Below are 18,001 nucleotides of genomic sequence, written 5' to 3' on the forward strand. Positions count from 1 at the left end.
CAGGTCCATTTGTGATGCAGAAATAACCTAAGATAGATCACAAAATAGTGTAATATCAGCCCTTTAAAAATGCTATTTTTGATACAATAAGTTAATGAACAACGAACAAACAGTTTATCTAGTCGTCTAGTCAGAGTGATTTGTTTTTCAATCAGTTAAATCTTTATCTGTATTGTACATTGAGACTTTTCAAATGCATTATCACCCAAAAAATGTTGAAAGATGACATCCAGATTCAAATTATTAACAAATGATGTGTATTAGTGATGTGACATTTTCATTTAATAATGCAGCTGTCTTTAAAAATTTATTTTTGTTTGTGTTTTTACAATCTGTATAGTCCAGATAATTATTATGATGATGAAAACATGACTTTACGACAATGTTGCTTTTATAATCAGCTAATGTCATAATTAGTCAACTAATCATTTTTGCCCTACAGTAAGTAAAGACTTGCCATTTGCCAGATGATGGATAATCGAAAATCCAAGAATATTATCTGAAATCTATTACTTTTCGTCAGTGTTATTTATCCACCCGTTAGTAACTTGTGCAATAATAGTCTATATATTGACATGCATTTCCAGCTAAATATCTATATTATTTTTTTCTTCCACAGTTACAATCACAGCACTCTTCAAAACAAACTTCAGGATGGATTTTCCGTTCGATCTACAAGAGCTTCCTGCATTTGCAGTCATAGGGTGAGTATATTGCTGTTTTTTATGTTGTTGAATCTATTCCCCTGTATTTATTTAACCTAATTTATATTTTTTAGGATTTCTTGTGGCTTTCTTGGGGCGTTCTTTGTCTACTTGAACAGACAAGTGGTGCTTTTCATGCGAAGGCCGACTGCTCTCACTCGATTTCTGACAAAACAGTAAGATTTCCCACACTGCAAAACACTGGCTTGGGTCGAGACATTTTACTTGAATTCAGTTGAATAGTTTTGACAGAGGATTTACCTGGACAGGTCATTTCTGATGGTAAGACCATTTAGCTTGAAATAAGAAAATGAGTCTGCCAGTGAGTGCAAGGCAATTTTATTTCTTACCCCATAGGCAATGTAGTAAATCACGTTATATGATCTAGAGCAGGTCTATCTTGTAAATGTTAATATCTCTCTACCTAAAGGAACAAAATGGTGTCATGGTGGTAAGTTCTCCCCGTTTGCCTGCATCGGTTTCCTCAAGATCCTCTGGTTCATTAACAGCAGACAGCAGTGACAATGTGAAATATAATGAAAAAAGAATGATGCAGCATAATTACAATAATGAGTTGCTGTGTACATTAGCAGAATTAAAAAGGGAACTAGAAACAATGACAGATATTTTGAAGATGCAATAAAAGGGCACTTCAATACAACTGGAATGAGGTTATATATTATGAGGGCTGGGTATCATTAAGATACATACCTCCATAGTTACATAAGCCACGATACGATACATATCTTGATACAGTGTTCTTTCGATCCGATACAATATATTGCAAATCGATCCGATACTGTTCAAGGAAAAATAAAGGCTGTGATAGTAAAAGTCTTTGTTAAACAACTTCTTGTGAAAAGTTCATATGAAACACACACATTTTAATCATCAAAACAGTGAATATATCAAATGTGCTGCATAAATGAGTTTCCTTCCTCTAAACAAGCAACTAAATTGTAACGCTGTAACAAAATAATTTAGTAAAATATACCAAAAAATACTCTTGGCGATATATCAATATGTTGGCCCACAATATCGATACTGTATAATCACATTAAGCGATACGATATATCAATATTTCAATATTTTTGCACACCCTTATAGATCAAATATGTGCAGGAAGACTATTGCATTAGTGTGGGGCCTTAAACTGAAAAGCAAATTTACCAGTTTAATTTTTAACGCTATAGTGACAGCAAAGAAAAGGTGGTCGATATGGCATAAATTATGGTACTAAACGGTGCAAAAGACTAAAATATCAAACTCGATTGCGATTTCTCGATTTACTAAAGAATAGACTCAATACCAATTCTAATACCACAATTATAATAAACACTCTTTTCTTTGGACAATATCTTCATCTGCGTAATCCCTCAGTTGTCCAAGTAGGTTCCATAATTGTCCATGGGTATAATAGTCTAGTAGTTTATGTGCTCTTATGCTTTTTCTGATGCAGCTCAAGATCATTCTAAAACTCTTCAGGAAAGGTTCATTCCTGTCATTAATTTTTTAACATTCATACCTGCTGAAATTAGTATCTGCATAGTTCTGATACTAGTTTTAGTATGTGACTTGCAGTACTTTTGACAACCCTACAAAATACCGCTTTATATAGATGGGGTAATTAAAGTAAGATTCATTTCAAAATACATTTTAAGAAGTCATTTTAACTAATCTTGATACTACTTTTTGACATGAACACACAGAAACACCATCATTTTGCTCAAACTGAGGCAGTCGGGGCAGTTATTCTTGGAGTTTAATTCAGTCTAATGTATCTCAGCTCCACTTTGCTCTCTCATCAGTCTCAGTACAGTGGCGCGGGCAGCAGGAAAGCCTCAACAACCTCTCACGCGCTTATTTCCTGAATAGAGATTCACTCAGAAACCAAACCGTCAGGCAACATTAGCTGTCACCATTAAAGAAACAGAAGAGCCGTGTATTTCAGTCAGCACTACTGTCGCACAAACGCCCATTTCCACTGCTGTAAACAGTTCGCTGCCAAATGGATATCGAGGCTAATTAAATGTACTTGAAATCAAAATATTCATTAATTACTTTCAGTGGTTTTGACTATTTAACAGTTCATTACATAGCCTGGAATGTTTCGCAGTAATCACATCTTCAAGTAAAGCCACAAAGCCAAATTACATGTCAGATCTGTGGAGAGGTGACACAGCTCACAGTAAGAATGCATGTTTTTTGAGGTGTTTGTGGACACTAAAAAGCTGCTGATTCATCTAGACTAGAGAATTTAACTTGTGTCTAGATGTTTCAGTGCATTACTTATTATTTCAAGTCATATTATTTGTCAGTGACGTAAGAAAATTGCAAGTTCAATATATTTTCTTATTTGAAGCTAAACTATCTTGAAACTTGTCCAGAATGTCTTGAAACAAATTAAATTAAATGTCAAAACTACATAGATAAAGTTTAATATTATAAATTCATATTCACAAAGGCTTATTACTTATTAAACAAGAGGAGCTGTGCAGTTGTACTTAGTTATACTTAATCTCCTTTCATGTCATCTGTAACAGTTGCTGTTGTTGCTGATTTTTATGTCTGTTTTTGTACAGTCGACTCATCTATCCGGGCGCAGTCACTCTGATCATTGCCACCTTCACGTTTCCACCAGGGTTTGGACAGTTTATGGCCGGAGAGGTAACAGACTGTTTGTACAACAAATACAATATTTCTGGTTTGCATGTGCTCCCTGTGCCTGAGCGGGTTTCCTCTGGGTTCTTCTGTTTGCCCCATTAACCTAAAACATGCACTGGAGGCTAATCCTGCGTGACTGGAATCCTGGCTCAAGATCTAGAAATGGGCCTCAGGCGATGCTCTGTACTCCTGACACTTTGCCCTGAGGCACTGGTTCGAGGAAGGGTTAAATGTAGAGAGTGTATTTTCCAACATGGGCAACAAACAAACTCAATTTAAATTGCATATGCCAGTTTTCTGTTTTTCTATTTGTGCTGGATTGTGAGACAATATGGTGGTGCTGTGGAAAGTGGTGAATATTATCATAGTTTTACATCAGTCAAGTGTTTCGTGAATAAAATATGAGCAAAAACTTTAAAATTTCTAAAAAGAAATCCATCAGTACACGAAATTCAAAATACAGAGAATTTATGCTCCCGTCTGCTGCCCATGTTCAACCAAAAAGTAGAATTATAAACTTCACCAAAACTGTCAAACAGAGAAAACTTGGCAAGATATTTAAAAGCATAAATATTATGTTCACTAAGTTTTATGAGTAGCCTAGTCTAACCTATATTAAAAACAGGTAATTTTAACTCAGATAATCTCCAGTGGGTGTTAATTACAACCATGCTGACAAAGATTCAAATGTGTGCAGCTCATGCCTCGTGAATGCATCAACTCTCTGTTCGACAACTTCACCTGGACCAAAATGTCCGGCTCCCCTCTGCCCCCGGGTCTGGGCCGATCCATGGCTTGGCTGCACCCACAAGTCAGTGTCTTCGTCATCCTCCTGCTCTTTTTCATCATGAAGGTAGGTCTGTCTATATTATATTGTGTTCTGTTTACTTCTTTACATCTCATGAAGTAGTTTATGACAGCATACAATTATTTTTAACACGACTACTTAAGTATAAGGCTGTGTTCAAAATTGGGACTTAACTAGGACTAAATTTCAAACTAAACGTGGAATAGACCAGAACAAAAGGGGACTAAAACGGGACCAAACCAAGTCTATATCAGGATTAAACTGAGCTCAGACGAAGACCAAGTGTGAACACAGCCTGAGTGATATAACTACCAAAATCTGTATGGTTGCAATATTTATAAGTTAAACATTTGCGTTTCTTTGTACCTTAAGATACTCTTAGATTTCATATATTGATTTAGTTGTCTATTTGTTGTTTTTGTTGTTTTATATTGACTGTTTTATATCACAAACTAAACATACTAAATCATAAATCACATACTATATTTATAACGTCGTTTCACTACATGAGTAATTATCTGAATGACTGTTACTATAGTACTATTTCTGTCTCCTTTCCTCCTCTGCTTCTGGTATAACAGCGTATAACATGTTCTTTGGTTCCACCTTGATCCTGTTTTTGTTGCAGTTCTGGATGTCAGCAGTTTCAACGACGATGCCCATCCCCTCGGGCGCGTTCATGCCCGTGTTCATTTTAGGTAAGAGGATTGGACCTTGGGAGAGCCCGTGTCCTGCTAAGCCTCTGTTTAAGTTGTTTTTACCTGGTGTTTTCTATACTCCGCTGTAGGAGCAGCTTTCGGGCGCCTTGTGGGAGAGATCATGGCCACTCTGTTTCCAAATGGAATCCTGTTTGATGGGATCGTGTACCGGATACTGCCAGGAGGCTACGCTGTCATTGGTCAGTCCACTGAGCCATTTGCAAAACATCTCAGAGTGACTCAATATGATCTCTGTTTCCTGGTACATGATATTGACTGCAAACTTGTGGTTCTCAAACAGTGGCATATGGTGTTGTTGTTGAGGATAGTTTGCTCCTGGTTAAATTGAGTTTTAAACCTTATTTTGTCCAGGTTTAGGCAAGGCAAGTTTATTTGTGTAGCACTATCATACACAAAGTAATTTAAAATGCTTTACAGATTAAGACATTAAAATTAGACTCCAAACAGACTTTAGTAACTCCTAGTGTACCATGGACCTGCTGAAGCCCTGTTTAGTTCTGGTTTAAACCTAGTGCACACCAACAGTAATTGTGCACTTCAGGCAATCAGGAAATTTAACTTTTCCAACCTGCAGATAGGACAAGTTCCCTGAAACGGTGTGTGAACTAGTAATTCTCACTGATCTAAACATGAGAGCAATCGCCGTACTGAACGATAAACCTAACATTTTTAACACGATTAAGCTTCACACCCCAACTTCATAAGTAGGGGTGTGCAAAAATATTGAAATATCGATATATATCGTATTGTTTAATGTGATGACACAGTACTGATATCATGGGCTGCTGTATCAATATATCGGCAAGAGTATTTTACTCAATTATTTTGTTACAGTTCTACAGTTTTGTTGTTTGTTTAGAGGAAGGAAACTTGTTTATGCAACACATCTGACATTTTCACTGTTTTGATAATTAAAATAGGAGTGTTTTAAATTCACTTTGCACAAGAAGTGGTTTAACAAAGAGTTTTAGTGTCACAGCTATGATTTAGCCATTATTTTTATTTAACCATATCAAATCAATTTGAAATATATCATATCGAACTGAAAGTGCACTGTATCGAGATATGTATCGTATCACATTCTACGTATTGAGGTATGTATTGTTGCAACTTCTTAAAGATACCCAGCTGTATTCATAAGCAATATAAATATTTACTAACCCACTAGATTCATTCATTTAACAAATTTGGCAATGTAATTGAGTTGGAGCTGAGGTATGGAGTCCTGATTCATCTGATTTCCAACCTTATATTTTTTAAAATGACTGCCGGAGACAGATATTTTCTCTGGGGGTAGATGTTGCAGGTAAATTGTAACTTATTGGCTTATAACATGTAAACAATTTGGACATTGTGCTGTTTTCACCAATAGGGGCAGCAGCTATGACCGGGGCCGTCACACACACAGTCTCCACTGCTGTGATCTGCTTTGAGCTGACAGGGCAGATCTCTCACATCCTGCCCATGATGGTGGCTGTGATTCTGGCCAACATGGTGGCTCAAGGCCTGCAGCCGTCCCTCTATGACTCCATCATCCAGGTGAAAAAACTGCCCTACCTGCCTGAGCTGGCCCTCGGGCACATCAGGTAAACCAAATCCACACTGAATAAATAAGTAACTCTTATATTATTTATACGTATTTATTTGACTAGATGTTTTTAAGATTTATTTGACTTGTAGTATGATATTGGTGATTTTCAGATAGTAGTCGTAGTAGAAGTAGTTTATTTGGTCATTTTGCACCACTACAAAACAAAAACATAGACTACAATCCCATAGATTTATGTATTAGTATTATTTAACAAAAATCATTACATTTTAACAGTATTCATTGTAAATCCTCATAGCATATAATGTAATTTGAGACCCAACAGTTTATAGTTGTTTCAAAATATATGCTTTTTGTTTGTATTTTTTACTCTTTGAAAAATATATAATAAAATATAAATGTAAATATCATAAGTAAATAATAAACAATTAAATAAAAATTAAATATACACTTTTCAAAAAACAAATATACATCCACTTTCAGATGTCAAGTCTTACAAGATTTAGAGATTCGTATTTTGTAATGCAGCAACATGTTTCTGTCTGATATTGAGTCCCATTTGTCTTCTCACCCACAGCAAGTACAACATCTTCGTGGAGGATATTATGGTCCGAAAGGTCAAGTTTCTGTCGTCTCAATCCTCCTACAGAGAACTCAACCACCTTCTGGACACAACAACGCTCAAAACTATCCCACTGGTCGACTCTAAAGGTTAGAGTTACGTAGTGCACTTTGGATGACTATTTCGATTTAAAATGTGTACATAATAACATATTGATCCATGAGTGTTGTACATTTGAACTATATAGCAGGCTCAAGCACAAAATATGATCTTTAAAACCTTGATTTGATAATTTGCTCAGGGAATGGGTTTAAGGAAGTATTTAAGCTCATTCTGTCTTGTTGAGACAGAATGGACAACCACCTGTTCCAAAGAGATTATTAGATTATTACTCGATCCCTGGGATGGTTTCGAGTCCAGGAATCTGCTCGAGTCCTGGGAGGGTCTGGATTTCTGGGAGGGTCTTGAGTCCCAGGATGTGCTCGATCCCTGGGAATATCCCAAGTCCAGGGATCTGATCGAGTCCTGGAAGGGTCTCGAATGCAGGGATTTGCTCGAGTCTCGGGAGGATCTCGGGTGTTAGGGTCTCGAATCCAGGGATCTGCTTGAGTCTTGGAAGGGGCCTCAAGTCCTGAAATAGTCCAGGGATCTGCTCTATCCTGAGAGGGTCTCGAGTCATGGGAGGGTCTCAAGTCCAGGGATCTGCTTTAGTCTTGGGAGGGTCTTGAGTCCAGGGATCTGCTTGATCCTGAGAGGGTCTCGAGTCATGGGAGGGTCTCGAGTCCAGGGATCTGCTTTAGTCCTGGGAGGGTCTTGAGTCCAGGGATCTGTTTGATCCTGAGAGGGTCTCGAGTCATGCGAGGGTCTCGAGTCCAGGGATCTGCTTTAGTCATGGGAGGGTCTTGAGTCCCGGGAACTGCTCGAGTCCTGGACGGGTCTTGAGTGCAGGGATCTGCTCGAGTCCAGAGATCTGCTCATAACCTTGGCTGGTCTCAATTCCAGGGATCTGCTGGAGTCCTGGAAGGGTCTCAAGTCTTGGAAGAGTCCAGGGATCTGCTTGAGTCCTGGACAGGTCTTGAGTGCAGGGATCTGCTTTAGCCAGGAAATGTTTGTTTAGTAAAACCTTGAAGAAGACCTATTATGCAAAATCGACTTTTCAGAGCTTTTAATCATGTTATAGCTGTTCCCCCTTCTCATTTACAATGTGATCCAAATCCACCATTGTTTAACCTGAAAATTCTGTGTTCGGGTTTATTGGCTATTTATCTTGTGGCTTAAAGCTTAGTCATTGTTTAGTACATTAATATGTATTCAATCATTGCATTTTCTCTTGCCGTTTATTATTATAGTTTAATTTGTGTTGACAGGGACATAAAACATTGAACTTGGTACTAATGTTTATTTTATAACCATGTCCAAGCATCTGGATTTTGACAGTTAAATGGCCAGTTCTTTCTGGCCTGTCCTCCAACTCAAGGTGCATTTTTAGTGGAGAGTCTGCTACCTGCTTTTCTCCATGGAGATCATTATTTTGCCTAGAATGTTCCGCAGTATGCCATAAATCTTATATCTTTCCATGGAGACCAACAAGTGACAGATGCAAGGTGTCTGATGCAAGATACATATGTTTATTGTGGAGCCTCTCAGACAAAACAATAACATCTCCACAGAAACAAGCAGGTGGCAGGAAAAGATACCATAAAAGTTACGCAGTGCACCTTTAAATAATGAGCTCTTCTCAAATGTTATGACACCACCTATTTATAAATTACAACTTTTCATTGCAGTAATCACAATGTATTGGTTCAGTCATTATATTTTACCCTCTCTGCAGAATCCATGATACTTCTAGGCTCCATTGAGAGAACGGAGCTGCAGGCCATCCTCGACTGGTGGCTGTCCCCAGAACGCAGAGCATTTGAGAGGGGTCAGAGTTCACCGGGCCAGGGATCTAAAGTCAGCTGGGAGTCCTTCACCTTTGTGGACGAAGAGGGCGGAGAAGACAACACAGCCAAGGTGCAAAACTGTAAACAACAAAGTACTAAGGGTCAGGCAGTATTCATACAATCTTTTATTGCTTTAATTTGAAATACGTTACAACCAGATGCTAAAAGGAGGAGACTTTTGGTTGTCCTGCACAGCCATTTAGGCCCCCATGAATCATAACAACCTTTTCAGCAATGTACATGTATTGTATATAAAATTAGATACTTTTTTCCTCACAAAAAAATCAAAACTCTTTGGTGTAAATAATAGTTTTTTAGCCTTTTTAGTCAGCTAGTGGAATATATGAATACATTTTTTTTTTTATACTACTCTGTCTTGTTTGAATTCAGGTCTACGTTAAAACCCCATTGCACAACTTTTTAGAAAAATGTAATGTTTTTTTTTTTCCTTTTGGATATTTTTATTGCGCTGAAAACTGTGTCTTTACTGTGAACGGGCTTGGATCTCCACAAACCTGTTCCCTCCTACTTGCCTCCACGGAAATGCTGTTACTTTAGCTATAATTATCCACAGTATGGCATAAAACTCCATGGAGAATGTTCCAAAGTCAAGCAACTGAAGATGACGAGCCAACTTCAGTTAGTTTAAGATTTAGTTCTAATATACTATCACTATCACAGGATTTTGTTGTGGTGTTGGTTTAGCTGCATGTTTCAGAGTCACATTCAAGCTCTTATGTGTCCTTTGTTCTCATATTACGCACACAAAAAATACTGTTTGAATGCACTGTGGTCCACGGTTCTTGTCTGAGTGTAATTCACTTGTTTGTGTGCAGACCACTTCAGCGCTGGAGGAGTGTAACGGCCCCCTCCCCTCTCCAAGGCCTCAAGAGCACTCGTCCAATCACCGGGGCTCAGGTAACACATGCGCGCCGAGCAGACTTTCTTCCAAATGTCACTACCTTTATACAACTCCCTCTTGTGTTTCTTTGTTGCTCTGGTCTTCAGACAAACGAAAGCTGCCCTCAGTGAGACATGCATTACAAAGACTGTTCTCCTCGTCGTCTGCCACCGGACAGGCAGACTCTCAGGTCAGAAACACATCACCATTAATGTCGCACAGCACTGACACTCCAGACACTTCACTGTGGGAGAGCTTTCACTGTGCCTGAGTTAACCTGCTTCAATTCAATTATGCCACTATTCCAGATGGAGGGCAAGGGTCAGAGAAACTCAGTGTGTAAGACACACAATCCGCAAACTGAGAGCTGAGAGTCAAAAGAGCGCGAGAAATATATTGAGTCAAATTGAGTTACATAGGTCAAAAGGAATTAACGCTTATGAAAAGGTGTATTCACTGTCAAAACATAACTGAAATATTCTCTATTAAGTGTGAGGTCTTCAAGGGGACACATTATGTACAGGAAAGCTCATTTCTTGGCAATACATGTGCTAAAATTCAGTTGGTGATGCAAGTTGAATAAACTGGTATGTCATTTTTGGCCGTATTGTCCATCTCTCATTATATTAAAGGGACAGTTTCGAATTTTGGACGTAGGACCTAATTTCCTAGTTAGCCAGAGTGTTGGAGACGTGTGGAGACACTTTTTTAAATGTCCCATCCAGTCCTTGTATTTGCAGAGGTCACTGGTGCTAGGCTAGTGCATGTCAATGGCCATAGTTATCCTGCCACTAAAAACAGTCTTACCCACTCCACAAAACACCCGACGCAAATCTGTTATTACGCCAGACTGTCGATGTGAATGTCTGTGTTGATAGTTTTATTTCAGAGATTATTCTAACCTTGCATCGCATGAATCGTCGCATGTTGAGGGACAATTTCTCAGCAGCAGAATTTTACTTTGGTGGTAAGATAGGTGCTAGGTGATTTCAGTCACTGCCAAGCTTTCTATCAGGAAGTATAACTCACTGCTGCTGCTCAGACATAAATCCTTCAAATGCAAGGTTGTTTTTACTTCATTCATATGGATGGAATATTTTAAAAAGTGTCTCCACACGTCTCCAACACTCTGGCTCACTAGGAAATGAGGTTCTATGTCCAAAATTCCAGACTGTCCCTTTAAAGGTGCTGTACTGTCAATAAAAATAACTATTCCTCCACATTCTTAGCATCCAAATTATTCACTGCATTGCATTTAAAACTTGCGTTCACAACTTTCAGAGGCCAGAGCAGTAATGGTAACAATAACAACCAGCATGGTAACGGCATACTTCCAGGCTTGCGGAGAATGGACAGTAGACAGCAGTTCTTCAATTGACCATTTTGCTTTTACAACATATCTTTATATTTCCCTATTTTCTAATTTATGTTATATTGTTGTTTTCTTGTCAAAAAAACAAAACAAAAACTGAAGTTGTGTGAAGAAGTGTTTTGTTTCATTCACACATATTTAACACACAAATCCTGCTTATTTAGGAGTTCTTCTCTCAAACAAAAAAGCACTCTACGTTTTGATATCATGTAGTAGTAAAAAGAGCTCTTCTGTGTTTTTAAACTCCATATACACCTTCACTAGAATCATTTGGATAATTTCAGCCCTGGAATTGACAATCTTTATTGAACTAAAGGTACAAAATGTAGCTATTTACTTCAACTTCATGACTTCACAAGGTGGAACAGAGCACTTTGAGTAAACCTTTATTATTAGTCTGTCCACATCTCCAAAGCTCAAACATGTGTGAATGAAACAGAACGCAACTCCAGGTACTTTTTTGATGAGGTAACAACATTGTAACACAGCTTAAACCTTTAAAGAAAAATATAGTAACAGATGCTGAAATGTCTGTCTTCTGTTTACAGGAGACTACGGACCCTCCAGTAAATGACTCCATGTCTCCAGAAGAGGTAGTGCACTGTAGAGTATCCTCGTAGATAACCAAGAGTCAATCAGGCTCTCAATCAATAATGTGTGTGTCCGTTTGTGTGGCTGTGATTGGCTGAGGCAGATTAAAGCCTGGGAAGAGGCCGAGCTGGATAAACCAATCGATATGGAGCAGGTTCGCATAGACCCGTCCCCCTTTCAGCTGGTGGAGAGGACATCGCTGCACAAGGTGAGTTTGTGCTGACTTTGTACAAGTACTAATATTTACTGGACAGCTTTTTGATTTTTGCTATCTCAGGTAAACATCAGTGAATTATTCGACTTATAATGATTAAAAAAACAAGAATGGGAATGATTTGAAAGAGATTGTAATGTATCTCTTCATGAATAGGGGCATATTCTGCACAGAGTCTCTTTAAAATGGGGTATTATGAAGAGGTTTTATGTGTTATTCATACGTGTTTTGAGTAATCTCACCTTATTCAAACCCTCCTTATAGTTAACAGTACAATCCCCATATCTCTCCAATACTCAAACCACTAAATACACAAAAGCACGATTCAAAACAATCCACTACAGCTTGACAAACCTGATGCGATGTGCAGTAGTTTATTCGCGGTATGCATACTTATTATGTTGCGATGCCGCTTTGAAGAGGGAGCAAATGGAGGGGGGATTCAGAGCACCAAAAACAAAACTGTAATGATCACTTATGACATTTGACCAGCTCTCCTCTGTCTCTCAGACCCACACTCTCTTCTCTCTGCTGGGCCTCAGTCATGCCTATGTCACCAGCATCGGGAAACTGGTGGGAGTCGTGGCTCTTAAAGAGGTAAAGTAACTGTCTACTATTTTGTTTAATCCTTAAAATACTGCAAAACATTTTTATAGAGTTTAATTGTCTAATTTAGTTTAGTGTACCCAATCTAAGCAATATTTTAGTGGTTGGTGGTTTTGATTATCACTTTTTTGCATAAGGTATGGTATGTTTTCATCTAAGGACAATATAAAACAGACATGTCAGACCAAATTTGGTCCACAATATAATTATATTTGGCCCGCGACGTATCAAATATGTATTAGAGCTGATAGAGATATAGAGACATTATTTATTTAAAATGTTGTTATTATTTTATATTATACTTGTTCTGGATTCAATGTTTAAGCAAAACTATTATTAATAATTTATTTTAATAAGAAAAGGTTTAACATTACATATCTTGAAAGAAGAGAAAACATGCAGATGTAGTTGAAATTTTTCTATACATATTTAGTTTGGCCCACGACTTAGTCCCAGTTTTTAATTTTGGCCCTCTGTAAATTTGAGTTTGATATAAAACATGGCATTGACTCAAAAATTAAACAAAATAGAAAACTTCAGAATGAGAAACATATATGGGTTCAATTACAGCATTTCAACATTTTAGTTTTTTCAGTGATGAATCATTATGCAAACACAAAAGCGCAGTACAATGGAGATAAAATGTGCATCTGTTTTTGGAGGTTTCTTGTTAAAAAGTTAAATTATCCAGTTTAGTCTGACCTTCTCTTCTATGGCTTTTTAAATTGGTTACACATAAAAGTCATATTAACTTCAAAAGCATGTTATTAGGCTGTATGCTCCCAAAATGTTACACTCATTTTACTAAAGGCCATTGAAGGCTCCACTCACACTGGTGTGAATTTAGTATAATTTATTTAACAAAACAAAACATCCACAATTACAAACATGTTTCTGTCCTGAGTCTTTACATGTCATTATACAAAAATAAATGAGGAAATACTGAGGGTAAAAAAGGAAGTGTGTGTTTTTGGAGCTGTAAGCGAAGTATTAAACCCGGGTGCCAAATTAAACTGTGTTATTTTGGTCATGGATTTTGCAATTAACTATGTGGCTTCTTGAAGTTGTGTATTTATTTGTTCTTGTTTGCTCACAGTTACAAAAGGCCATTGAAGGATCCACTCGCAGCGGTGTGAGGCTACGTCCACCGTTGGCCAGCTTCAGGGACGCAAGCCGAAAAGCCAAGAAGCACCAGCCACCCTCCTCGTCCACGCCTTCGTCCCCCACGCGGGAGAGAGATCTGTGGGGCGAGGGGGGCAGCAGACCGGGGGGAGGCGGTGGGGAGATGGTCCGGAGTGTTTCCAATCACGACTTCCAAAGAAAAGCATCGTCCAGCAGACTCACATCGCTCTCTGACACCGCGCCTTCGTCTCCCGGGAGCAGTTCTCTGGCCTCTGCGGCAGGGGGCAGCCAAGAGGAGCCGGTGTCCCCCTCTACCTCCTCTTCCTCACCCTCTTCTTCCTCACCCGCTGCCTCCCCTCGCTCGCCCAACCCCCCCGTGCTCACCCTGTCCTCACTGCAGGAGGAACGGGAGAGCGAGGAGTCCGATGAGCCCATTTAGGACAAACTGCGGTGTTTAAAGACTTAAGGCTGTGGTGGTGATATGGGAAACCTCTTGGGCCTCAGTCACTGTTATGGATGTCATTTTGAGGACTTTTAAGACAGAATATTTTGTTATTTGCTTTGAAAACGGTCCTAATGTTTCATCACACTGAACCCCCATGGATACACTTACATTCTCTAATACTGATAATGCCTTACATTTGCTTTGTGCTGTACTGGCATCACAAAGCGCTACACTGCAGTCATTTTTCATTCAGCCCTGACAGTTTGTGGTAAGCTAATTTTAGAGATCCTTCCCATTTTTGTAAAGAACTTCTGCATACTAATAGCTGGTGCCATTCCAAACATTGGTACAGATGCATTTTCAATGGGAGAGTAAGCCTTAGACACCAAACATCACAAAGTATTAAAAACAGGGCTGTTTTGGTGAATGAATACCACTGAAACACATGAGTAAGATGATCAGAGGCTTGTGTAGCAGCGTTTTACTTACTTTATTCATAGCAATAAGCATCAAACTGGCCTACATACCAAGGACCACAGTATTTTGATTATGAAGTTTTTCTTTTGTTTCCTCCAACACCACAAATTCTACTTAATTTGGTGCTCTTCAGAAAATTGAGCTGGAAGTTAGATATTGTTTCTTAATGCTCGTTGGAAAATATATATATAAAAAAAACAATAACCATTTGTTTACGCAGACAGAAGTATTTTTTTTTGTTGTTTTTATTTTCTGCCTCATTAAATGCATGGGAAAGAACGGTTATATCAGTACCAGGTTGTGTGCGAAACTTCTCTAAACATGTCACTCCTGGAGGGGTCTAAAACCCCATCTGCCCAGGGACAGACTGACAAAAGTGAGGCTGCCGATCTGCCTCTACGCGAATGCTGCAAATAACTAACTCATAGCAAATACAAACACCAGCAGGGTGGGTGAAGTGCCTTGCTCAAGGACTGTATGGGCTGGTCAAAGCTGGAATTGGTGGTCGGTTTAAACTCTGATCTGCTGCCTCCCCAGTGAAGAGCAGAGCGCCCTCTAGAGCTTACACATGTTAAAGGACTCTGTTTTCTACTCTCTCCTCTGATCTCAGGTGCCGTCCTGTGTTTTCTGAATGGACAAATGTTCAGTGCCTTTTTTGCTGATTTATGTTACTACTGACAGAAATGAATGCAATAATATATTTAAGTTTAATTTAGCGATGATGAAGCTATTTAATTGAACAATATTTAATGTGCTATGTGGAAAATATGGATCATTTCTGTATGCTTTTAGACAAATGTGACCTCCAATGACCTCCAGTCTAATAAATTATCATATCCTTTTTCTCTAAGTTCCGCAGAGCATCTTCAAACCTGTACTTGCTCAATCATGAATATTCAAGTCACTCATCAAAAAGCTGTATGTTTTATAGAAAATATTAAAGATTTTAACTTGTATTTTTGTTTTGAATTAGTAAAAGGAAAGGTTTGTCGGTGGAATCTTGACTGAGATGAAAACCAAAACATTTAAGCTCCAGGTTTGGTGAGGGACCATTACAGCAGGCTTAAAACATGGCTGAAAGTTTTTGCATTTTCCAAACCCTTTAACTAACTGAGCAGAGCCACAGCTTATGAGAATGTGTCAGTGCTGTTTGTGTGGCGCAGAAATGGACTGGGCAGGAGGTTTGTTGGAAAAGGACGACATGGTGGTGGATTAAGCGTGTGCCAGTTCACTCTGTGATTTCACTTTTGTCTGACGGACTCCGCTGAGCTGCCCAGCTCTGCCCACTGCAGCTATGTAAAGATCAAACATGGGCCTCAGATATGGAGAAGACAGGATGCGTATTTTTAGTGTTAAATAACCCACCCAGACACTGAAACAATATGCTGACTCCACCTATCTGGGGAACACAGATGGGACCTTCTTGGTGAGGTGAGGGTGCTAGCTGCTCACTGTGCTGCCACTCAGATATTTTGGTTAGTTAGTTTTATGGTTTTTTACGATTTCCCTCAAAAATTTTAAAGTGTAGTAAAAAAAAAGTACATAAACCTTAACCATGAAAGACCAGTGACACTTGCTCATATTGTAACATTTGTGGGTTTGTTTATTTGCTCTTTCTCCATCAGAGGAAAAGAAATAATAAAACAGGTAAAGGAGAATTCTGTCGTGCAGGAGAAAGAGGGAAAGGAAGAGAAACATAGATGTGTGGACAGAGGAGGACCAACGATGCAGAAGAACCGTTCTGTGACAGCCGACCAAACGCATGCATAGTGTGAGTGTAACCAGCGAGTCCGCAGACCCACCGCCCCATTTCTGACACTGTAAAACAACTCAGACAGACCTTCACACAAGCCAAGTCATCCCTTTGAACAGGTTTTACACCACTTTCAGACACATACATCAGAATGGAGACATTCATGTGAAGTCATAGCATTGGAAAAAGAGACTAGAGTATTGATACTTTGCAGCTCATGTCATTCATCAAAGCTGCCTATTCCGACCTCCCTTCATTACGACATGCCTCTGTGTAGGTTTTCCGATACTTTTTAATATTGCTGTTCCTACACGTTGTTAAATTATCATTAGGCTATTATGTTTATTTCTGAACGTATGCACCTTTTGTTTAAAAGAGACGACAATAAATGCACTGACAGTATTTTGAATGTTAAAAATCTATAATACCAAACCATAAGGTGAGTAGAAAGAGTTAACATTTCATATTTATCCATAAAAGTCTGAGCAATTCTACACATGTAGGGTGCTGTAAAGTCATGGAAGATTCACTTTAGGTCATGAAAAAGTCATGGAAAACTTTTAAAATTTTGTCAATAAAAAAGAGTGGGAACCTTGGAGATATCATATATGGTGTTCTCCACAGATGTAAAGCCTATATGATGAAATGAACCAAGCACAAATGGCCTGTGCAGCCTCCATTTTAGATTAGATATTTTCCCGAAAGCTGGCCTATGCTCTTTTTAAAAAAATGCTTGACTGTTTCCCACGACTATCAGTTAGGACATTTTCCCACTGTCTGATATCCTGTGTGATCAAAGTATTCTCTGAGCAAGTGCCGAAGCACCAGCTCAAGCATCTTATGGTATATGGGAGCGCAAAGTATAACATGCTATCATGTTAATATTATTCATGTCAGAAAAGCAGAATGTTTGAAAAATAGTAAGTACCGCTACTCCGACAATGAAAAAAAAAAATAGTAGTGGGACTCTTCAAAAATAATGTTTATGTAATTATTCCAACAATTAGACATCAATGTCTAAATAGCAGCGTGTCAAAATAGCAGCATGTAATCAAAATTCCCTGGGGGTGTGATGCTAACTGTAGGCATGCTCTGTCTGAAGTTTTATTAGACTTTAATCTGAGCTTCGTTTTAACGCTGTCTGACCATAAAGAACGGACTTAGCTCGAACTACAAAAGGTGAGCTGATTTGTGCTGGTAAATAAGTCCCTCACACATAAAATTACAATCACAAGCTCCTGAACAGGCCCTTTAAAATGTTTAATTTAAATACATTTTTGCTTGCTAATGTCTGCATAATACTGTTTCTAGTCATTTTTGGCAAGTTAAGTGTGAACTCGTTAAAATCTAAGTTTGTGCTGCCTTCAGTGGCCTGAGCAATTTCCTGTGGTTGGTAACATCATCCAGGACTGCCCTGATTATAACCACATGTTTCTAATTACACCTGGCTGCAGGGGTGGAGTTTGAAGTGTGGGTACCTGTTTGACCAATCACAAGGTTCCTTATATCCCCAGACCCCGCCCCTCCAAGTGCTGCCATGTTTAGCAACTCTATTTGAAATGTGGTTG

The 18,001-nt window shown here is 38.7% G+C and overlaps 1 protein-coding gene across 1 annotated transcript in view; it reads left to right on the plus strand.

Annotated features, from left to right (window-relative positions):
• clcn1b (chloride channel, voltage-sensitive 1b) overlaps positions 1–14,197 on the plus strand; it is a 42,207-nt gene extending 28,010 nt beyond the window's left edge. Inside the window, exons 11-25 of the mRNA XM_055163906.1 lie at positions 620–704; positions 779–880; positions 3,287–3,371; positions 4,066–4,221; positions 4,805–4,874; positions 4,964–5,074; positions 6,268–6,481; positions 7,022–7,155; positions 8,841–9,022; positions 9,789–9,870; positions 9,961–10,043; positions 11,774–11,818; positions 11,920–12,024; positions 12,541–12,627; positions 13,733–14,197. Coding sequence (XP_055019881.1) covers positions 620–704; positions 779–880; positions 3,287–3,371; positions 4,066–4,221; positions 4,805–4,874; positions 4,964–5,074; positions 6,268–6,481; positions 7,022–7,155; positions 8,841–9,022; positions 9,789–9,870; positions 9,961–10,043; positions 11,774–11,818; positions 11,920–12,024; positions 12,541–12,627; positions 13,733–14,197 — 2,006 coding nt within the window. The remainder of the gene's footprint in view (positions 1–619; positions 705–778; positions 881–3,286; positions 3,372–4,065; positions 4,222–4,804; positions 4,875–4,963; positions 5,075–6,267; positions 6,482–7,021; positions 7,156–8,840; positions 9,023–9,788; positions 9,871–9,960; positions 10,044–11,773; positions 11,819–11,919; positions 12,025–12,540; positions 12,628–13,732) is intronic.
• The last annotated feature ends 3,804 nt before the right edge of the window (positions 14,198–18,001 follow it).

Source organism: Boleophthalmus pectinirostris, unplaced genomic scaffold, assembly GCF_026225935.1.
Source record: "Boleophthalmus pectinirostris isolate CB_2022bp ecotype Guang Dong unplaced genomic scaffold, ASM2622593v1 HiC_scaffold_6, whole genome shotgun sequence".
Classification (NCBI taxonomy): Eukaryota; Metazoa; Chordata; class Actinopteri; order Gobiiformes; family Gobiidae; genus Boleophthalmus; species Boleophthalmus pectinirostris.